Below are 9279 nucleotides of genomic sequence, written 5' to 3'. Positions count from 1 at the left end.
GCTCTTGCAGTCATTTTTACAGGACGACCACGCCTAGGGAGAGTAGCAACAGTGCTAAACTTTCTCCATTTGTAGACAGTCTGTCTTACCGTGGACACATGAACATCAAGGCTTTTGGAGATACTTTTGTAACCCTTTCCAGCTTCATGCAAGTCAACAATTCTTGACCGTAGGTCTTCCGAGAGCTCTTTTCTGCGAGCCTCTTTTAAATCCAATTTTATAGTACTGTGTTTCCCGAAAGTAAGACCCGGTCTTATATTATTTTTGCCTCCAAAAGAGGCATTAGGTCTTATTTTGGGGGATGTCTTATATTTTTCGTGACACCTGCCTCACCTCGTGGCAGCGGCACCAACAGCCCCATCCAGCAGGAGCCCGCATGGCTGCCGGCCTACTTCTGCGGCCGCTTGCAGCAGGAGGCCACACGGCGCATCGTGCCACTGCTGCCACAACGAGGCGAGGCAGGTGGGAGAGGGAGTGGAGCTACCCCACGCACCCTGCACCCACTTACTTCAGGACCCCCCCAACCAGGCCATTCCTTGCTCGGCGACCTTCCCTTTCTCTCCCCTCCTGAATCTGACTGCCATGCTATAGGAGAATTTCTTGCAGTCCATTTCAAAATCTTCATATATATTTCTGTAAATTTTTAAACAACCCACAGGAAATATTCTTTCATGTCCCTATTAATTTGTTTATAAATTTCCAAAATAAATATGTCGTCACCCTTTTTGCTGCTTATTCAAAAATGAACAATTTTCTTTTTAAAGTCCTTAAGTTTGCATGAAACTTCTTTAATCAAGGATATAAAGAAATTCTGCCAGAGGCTTCTTTTCAGTGCCTTAATTTTTTATCGAATATATTATTATGAATGTGTATGATAATTTTAATTAGAATTAAGTAAAAATAAGATTTTTTTTCTTTACCATTATCCTTGATCAAGAAAACATGATCCATTTAATTTTTAATTTCCTATCTTTTTTACATTGTAATATTAATAGCACTCAGAACAAACATACATAGAATTCACTGGCAATCTAATCCCGGCTAAAGAAATATTAGTTTATATGTACACATATAGTCTTGTGAAGTCATATTGTGCACGAATGTCTCATTATTAGTTAATATATGTTTACATACATGCAAAAAACTAGAAATATGCTGGAAATTAGAAAATAGATTTCTGAAGAGAATTTAATATATGTTTATATTTTAGAATTAAATGTAAATTTGGAATGTAAAAAGTTTTAGTAGTACATTTTCTTTACTATTTCCTAATTTCCAGCACTAATATACTAAATTTATTAATTTATTAAATTTATTAGTTTAAAAACAGGTATTCTGCTTGTCTATTCATANTCTCTCTCTCTCTCTCTCTCTCTCTCTCTCTCTCTCTCTCTCTCTCTCTCTCTCTCTTACCTCTCCCCCCCCCTTTCAGCTTGCCAGTCATTATGAGAGGGGATGCCATTGATAGATACTGGCCTACAGCAGATGGGCGATTGGTGGAATATGACATAGATGAAGTTATATATGATGAAGAATCAGCTTATCAGAATATTAAAATTTTACACTCAAAACAATTTGGAAATATTCTTATCCTCAGTGGGGATGTTAGTGAGTATTATCAGTTGAAAATAAACTACATTCATTTGCTATTGAATCAGGCTGGACAAAGTTTCTAATTGCGAGACTACAAGCCATAACCCATGGCTTATTAAGGGCTTGGAATTGTTTATTTCTAGGATTATTTTTCTTAAATTGCGAAACATTTATTCTATGTAAGAATTAATTGATATTTTATCAATTTTAAGTCATGAAGGAAAGGATTATTAGATGCTTGTCATCTTTTTTCTTGGATGATATGAAATAAAATATAAATATAATTGCAGTGATATACAATTACTCTTTATTGATCTTACTGTATTAAGATTATAAAATAATGTAACATTCTTATCTGAGATATGATGGCTGACTGAATTGTATGAACAAATTTCTCTTGGTGACAGAAAAGGGTTTTAGCCGGTGTAGTATGAGGTTGCAGGAAACAAATAGCTTTGAATTCATGTGGTTCAACTGACATAAATCAATACCTTTCTGCCTACTAGGCAACATTCTGCCCAGTAGGCAAAACATCACATCTTGACAGTTGCACAAGATCTACCCCCTCTTTCAAATTTCTATTGATTACAGGTAGTCCTTGACTTAAAACAGTTTGTTTAGTGACTGTTTGAACTTAACGACATTGAAAAAAATGACTTATGATAGTTTTTCACACTTATGGCCATTGCAGCATCCCTATGGTAATGTGATCAAAATTCAGGTGCTTGACACCTGCTTCATATTTATGATAGTTGTAGTGGCCTGGGGTCATGTGATCATCTTTTGCGAACTTCTGACAAGCAAAGTCAATGTGGAAGCCAGATACACTTAACAGCTGTGTTACTAACTTAACAACTACAGTGATTCACATAACAACTGTGGCAAGAAAGATCATAAAATGGGGCAAAATTTACTTAACAAATGTCTCACTTAGCAACAGAAATTAACTGAGGTCGTAACTCGAGGACTACCTGTAGTTATAAAGTTATCTTTAGAAGTTTGCTAATTTCTAAAGGATGAATGTAACACTACATATATATATATATATATATATATAATATCCATTATATAGTATCATTTGTCAGCTAACTAATTAGATATAAGTATCAACATGGTTATTGTTATTGAAAAGGTTGTATTTTTATGTTTGTTTATATTCATACGTTTGTTTTTCTGCCTTTTAAGATCTGGCAGAAAGTGACTTAGCATATACAAAAGCTATAATGGGCAGTGGAAAGGAAGATTACACCAACAAAGAAGTGCTCATTCTTGGAGGTGGTGATGGAGGAATATTGTATGAAATTGTCAAAATGAAACCAAAGATGGTCACCATGGTAGAGATATCCTTTTGATATGAGCCTGTAGTCAACAATACAAAAACAAAAGTCTTCATCTCATTCTATTTGGAACATAGATTATTGGTTTATTATTTATCTTGATTCCTTAGAGCATTATTTAAAACTTTGGCTATTGCCTATCTTAAATCTGGTCCAAATTGTATAGCATTTTATAATTCAATTGAAGATTTCTTGCTACTTTTAAAATTGTTGTACTTAAGAATTTCTGATGATCATACAAAAAAATTGTGTAAGATGGTCTAAATATTATGTAACAGATACATCTGGTCTAAATATTATGTAACATACATCTGGTCTAAATATTATGTAACAGATACATTATAATAGAGTTTTGTTCAGGCAGCTAAGGGTTGCTTCACTCCAGTGGTCCCCAAACTTTCCAGCTTTGCAGACTAGTAGCAGAGGGGAGAGGGGATGGTTCCATGCAAGCAGCGGGTGAGCTCGTGCTCACCCGCTGCTTCCGTAGACTGGTATTAGGTCATGGCCCGGGGGTTGGGGACCCCTGCTTTACTCTAGCTGGCAAGGAGGGAATCTACGGGGTGGCAGTTTTATCTGCAAGTGGCTCAGTTCTAAGGATAGATGATATAATTGGATAAAATACGCTGATTAATATCAGGTCATATGTCAAAAAATTATAATAAATAAATGTGCGTTTCTAAGAATGTTTTCAATTAATCTATTTGGCTCCAGAAAAACTGTCAACTTATTAATGTTTTAGTAGTCTGTTCATTAAACAATTTAGGCTTTTCAAGGCAGAAACAAAGACCATTATGAAGAATGTTAATAACAACAAAATGAGTTATTTCATTCTTATTAGTATCAAAAACATTGACCAAATGGTGATTGACGGGTGTCGAAAATACATGCGTAAAACATGTGGAGATGTCTTGGACAATCTAAAAGGAGAATGCTATCAGGTATATATTTTATTTATAGCATTGTATTGTTTTCTCATAAAAGTATTTGTTTCTACAAAGTACATAGAAATAAGTTCAATTATTTCTGTTATACTCTCTTCACTTTTAATATCTAAAGCCAATTTTATCAGTGTATATATTCTATTATCAATACTATTGATGTGAGGGAATGGTATTGTATATAATTGCAGGATGACCTTAATATAGAGCTAACTCTATTTAATACAGCCAATACTATTTTAAATATGCAGGAGATTTAACATTTTGAAACCACTAGGTTTTTTGGTTTGGTTTCAATTGCCCCTTTGTTGTGGGGGAGCAAAGGGAATTGTATGCTGTTCAACATCAGTCACTTTTAAATCTTGTAAATGAGTGAATAATAAATAAATGTGAAATATTTTTGGAATAGGGAATAATGTCTTGATTGAAACATAGATGATGTCTTACCGTACTACTAATAATAGAGTATATTCTTATCTATCATTATTTATGGCTCTCAACACAAATAAGTTCTATAACTTTATTTAGCATAACGAATAAAATTGGAGCTGAAATGTATTAGATATGTGCATGAACAAAAATATATTTTACTGTGGGCAAAGTTCTGGACTGGCATGGTATAGACAGAAGGAATCTGCTACCTTTGCATGCTCTGTATTCCATCAGTGTGAAATCTGAAGCAGATCCAGGAATTCCTCATAGAGCAAATTGGGATTTTGAATAGGAAGTTTTTTTATAGGACCATTAGAAAGCAGCAAAGAGAAGACGAAAATCTTTGCTCTTGTCTACTTATTGTTGGCTTCATGGATCATTACTGTACCAGTAATGGTAAAAGGAGCTTGTGATCCCAATGATACTATTGAGACTATATAAACTCTTACAATGTGCAGAGCAGAGACTTACCAGATTAAATACAATCCATGGAAGAAAGAAATGGCAAACCAATCAGTATTACAGTGATACAAGATTGTTCAGATGCAAAAAAAGCAGATGTTGAACAGTTGACACAACAAAGAAGACAAGTCATGCTAATAATAGGAGAGTAGAATGCTGTTTAAAGAAAGGATTGTGCTCATTCCCCTTTTGAGTAGCCGAGCAGAGTGTAGCTGCCCCTCTGTTCCAAAGTCCTGTATTTTGGGTCACTCTTTCTGTGAATTATGGAAGTAAAAAAAAAATGGTGCTGACATCATGATTTCTCAGTTCAAACTCCAGCAAAAGATCCCTAGATCAATATTAGTGCACATGTTTTGCATGCAAAAAATACCATGTTCAATTTCTAACTTGAGCTGTCTTGGTTATAGAGGACAAATGGCAGTCTCTGAACAATGTAGATCTATAAGAGGCCTTATATAGATACTAGTTCATTATTTCTTGGGTGACAGTACAGTTGAATTGATTTGGGCTACTTCATTCATCATGACTACTACTGAAAGTGCTAGTTAGTCACCTTATGGACATTATGTTAAGTAGACAAAATGTTACTATTTTTTTAGGTATTAATAGAAGATTGTATCCCAGTCCTGAAGAGATATGCCAAAGAAGAAAGAATGTTTGATTATGTAATTAATGACTTGACAGCTGTTCCAATCTCTACATCTCCAGAAGAAGGTTATTTTTTAAAACTTTCATTATATTTCTGCTTTATTTTCAAATAAAACATAATACCTTTGGGCATTTGTCTGAATAGGTGGGGAGCTTAAAATAGAGAAGAGAATTGTCTATTCATGCAGATCTACTTTCTATAGACTTACTTCAGCCTCCATAGGTTCTAGTGGAAAATCTGAAGGATCAGACATCTCACAACAGTGGGCATGTGCAAGGATTAAATCAACAAACCAAGTGTAGTGCCGAAAATTAAAAATAAAGGCCAATTCAAAACAGGCAGCATTAACCAGCTGAACGTGACTAACCGTCTGGTCCAAACATCTGGGGAACAGCCAGATCCTTAATGTCTTACAAAAGGCTAGCAGGATTGGAGCCATCCAAATCTTGGGTGGGATGATATTGCATTCCTTTGCAGGATGCTGTTATGCATTCCCTTACAGGTTTATTGTCAATCATTTCTTCTGAAAATCTCTTTTGTAGTTGAGTAACTTGCTATATATCTGAAGAATAGAGAGAGATAGAACAGGTAAGTGTGTACGTGAAGTATAGTTTTATAGGGTGTGCATATTAGGGGTGTGGAGGAAAATGGAGAAAAAATAATTGGCCCTCACAATTACAGATCATTGATAGATTGTTCTGCAGTGCTGGAAATGGTTTTCTAAATAATTGTCCTATATTTATAAAAAATGTTTAAAGGAAGTTCCATGCTTTGCCTTTTTATTTACAGAGCATCCTATAAATCAAACATGAATCCACTGATGTTGCAAATTGTAGTTGTTCTCATCACTTAACATTTATGAATTATTTAATTTCTAATTAAACAATTAGTACGTTTAAATTTAGATTCCACATGGGAGTTTCTACGAATGATTCTGGACCTTTCAATGAGAGTCTTGAAACCTGATGGAAAATATTTCACCCAGGTATGACAGGTGGAATTGTTGTAGATAATGTAACTATAGGGAATTTTAAAAACAACCTTGTTTAGATGGCTTTGTAGACAGGTATGTTAGGGTATGTTTGGAGCAAAGGGTAATACCAAAGCCTAGTATTAAGTTTGCATGTTCTCCTTCAGAAATGAGTGAATCAGGAATAGGTGGGGTTTTGTTAAGGTGAGTTCCATCAGAAGCTAAGATTCTCTTGAAATGGAAAAATCCTGGGAGCCACACTTTTAATAGAACATTTGCCAGTCTTACTTAATTGCATTTCTTCCACAGGGATCATAAGTTTTTCTCTTTGGTTAAAGTAAAGGTAGACAGAGGTATCCTACTTTAAATGTTGGAATATGTATGAGACAAATGTTCTGCCATGATTTATTCGTTTGTTTGTGCCAGTGTTGACTCCTGGTGACTACCTAGAGAGGTCCCTGCAGTTTTCTTGGCAAGATTTCAGAAATGGCTTTCTGTTACTTTCTTCCCAGAGGCTGAGACAGAGTGACTGGTCCAATGTCACCCTGTTGGCTTCATGCCTAAGGCAGAACTAGAACTCAGATCTTCCAATTTCTAGCCTTATGCCTTAACCACTACACCAAACTGCCTCGAACCTAGAAGAGAATCATTGCATTCTGGAAATTTTGCAAAACTGTTTTGAGCCAGCTACATTTTGGCAGAACCAAATTCCAAAATCATTGATTTTTCCAAGTCTTTGCGTCATCTACCCTCCTTCTCTCATTGCTGCCATCCAAGTCCCAGCTTGACATATCCATTAGCCAAATCAATCTTCACCCAGTCTTTCCAGAGCTTTTGATTAATTATGTTTCAGGTTACACTCTTTTATGCCTCTGAAATGTGGAGACAAATTGATTATGATTACTTCTACTGTAATTTTAAGTTACTCATAAGTGTCAAGAACCCCAATTAAGAAGAAAAGTTTTATTATATATGTAATCTATTTGATTTATATTCTGCCTTTATTTCAGCAGCTTAAGATTTCCTCCTCCTCCCCCCCCCAAAAATAACCCACTGTGGTGGGTTGGGCTAAGCAAGTGACTGACCTAATGTCACTTATTGAGAATCTGGTCTTCCATTGCCTTAACTATGCATCACACTGATGGCATTTATCAGATTTTTTAAAACTATGGTGTGCAGAACTACTAATTCCATTAGTCTCCAATAATATAAACATTTCTCCATTTTTATTAATCATTGAAAACAAAGTCTTTTAGTTTAAAAAGCACCAGGATAAGTAACATAGCACTAGGAGACATAAAAATTCATAGTTTTTGCTAAAAATGTAATTGACTCATTTTTTAAATTAATTATATACCAATTACATTATGGTTGTTCTGAGATTAACTAAAATTTTAAAATTAAGCATTATATTGTCCTGATGTGCTCTGGCTTATACTTTGTTGTGATTTTATTGTTTTTATTGTGCTTAACTATAACCACATACTACAACTCTGGCTTAGTGTATAAAATTGGGTAGCTATTTACTGGTGCCTGAATACTATTTTACGCCATTATTGAATATGACCACTAGATGGAGTTTTATCACTCCATTTTATTATAAAAATGTCAGCTAACAAATTTAGAGATTAGAACTATATGGTACATTTAACTTAAGTTGTGAGTGATGTAATCCGATAAGACTCTGTGAGGCAGTATTAGCTTTTTTCACAGAATGATAGTCTTTAAAATCTTGAATATTTATTAGATTACAAATATGCTTGATGTAATAAAAATACACAATTTTGTCAAGCTGTTATTTATATCACCTTTATTAAGGTTTAAATATGCTCTGTGGTTCTCAAAGTTTTTAATTTTCAGTGTTGTGAAAATGTCTAAATTTTAAAAAAATCTGAAAATGCATAGAACTACAATTATAAAAGTATAGTTTAATGTTTTATACCACATAGTTATATTATTATCCCATCTTGTTACATTTGGTAAAATCAAGGGGATGAACACACCTAGAACTCCTGCTTCCTGTTTTCCCACAACAGTACCCCCATGAGGTGGGTTGGACTGAGAGGAAGTGTCTGTCCCAAAGTTACTCAGCCGGTTTTTGTACCTGAAGGAGGCCTGATTTCTGGTGCCAGAACTTAAACTAAACTGGCTTACTTGAATTTTATAACTTTTTATAAGTTGTTTTTATTTTATTGTATACATTAAAGCAGGGTAAATAAATAAATAAATAAAACAGGCCTTCTTTCAGAACAATTGCTAGTAAAGATAATATTTTTGGACATTTTTTTTCTTAGAAAAAAATCATTGAAGAGAACTTGGCTTTGTGATGAGATAACTTAACTGTTTTGCTCATCGAGTCCTATAGTTCCATAATGGCTGCTGAGATTCACATTCCAAAGTATGAGATGAGAATCTATTCCTTTGTATGTGTAGGAATTCAAGTAGAAAATTAAATATTCTGGAAGTTACTATTCAAGATCTATCTATTTAACAAAATGAAATTCAGTGGTGAAAAAAGTAAGGTTCTACATTGTACAGGTATAGTATAGGGGGTACCTTGCTCAATAGTAGTAACTGTGGGAGGGACCTCGGAGTCCTAGTGGACAATCACCTAAATATGAGCCAGCAGTGTGCTGCAGCTGCCAAAAAGGCCAACACAGTGCTAGGCTGCATTAACAGGGATAGAATCAAGATCACGCGAAGTGTTAATACCACTTTACAATGCCTTGGTAAGGCCACACTTGGAATACTGCATCCAGTTTTGGTCACCACGATGTAAAAAAGATGCTGAGACTCTAGAAAGAGTACAGAGAAGAGCAACAAAGATGATTAGGGGACTGGAGGCTAAAGCATATAAGGAACGGCTGCTGGAATTGGGTATGTCTAGTTTAATGAAGA

The 9279-nt window shown here is 34.8% G+C and overlaps 1 protein-coding gene across 1 annotated transcript in view; it reads left to right on the top strand.

The window, feature by feature from the left end:
• The window catches only part of SMS (spermine synthase), a 36662-nt gene that overhangs the window by 22526 nt on the left and 4857 nt on the right, over positions 1 to 9279 (top strand). Inside the window, exons 5-9 of the mRNA XM_015814421.1 lie at positions 1433 to 1608; positions 2779 to 2933; positions 3779 to 3868; positions 5362 to 5476; positions 6317 to 6396. Of these exons, the coding sequence (XP_015669907.1) occupies positions 1433 to 1608; positions 2779 to 2933; positions 3779 to 3868; positions 5362 to 5476; positions 6317 to 6396 (616 nt within the window). The remainder of the gene's footprint in view (positions 1 to 1432; positions 1609 to 2778; positions 2934 to 3778; positions 3869 to 5361; positions 5477 to 6316; positions 6397 to 9279) is intronic.

This window comes from Protobothrops mucrosquamatus, unplaced genomic scaffold (assembly GCF_001527695.2).
Source record: "Protobothrops mucrosquamatus isolate PMUCROS unplaced genomic scaffold, P.Mucros_1.0 scaffold250, whole genome shotgun sequence".
NCBI classification, from domain to species: Eukaryota; Metazoa; Chordata; class Lepidosauria; order Squamata; family Viperidae; genus Protobothrops; species Protobothrops mucrosquamatus.
The sequence above is the reverse complement of the archived record's forward strand: the minus strand, read 5'-3'. Positions and strand labels throughout refer to the sequence as shown.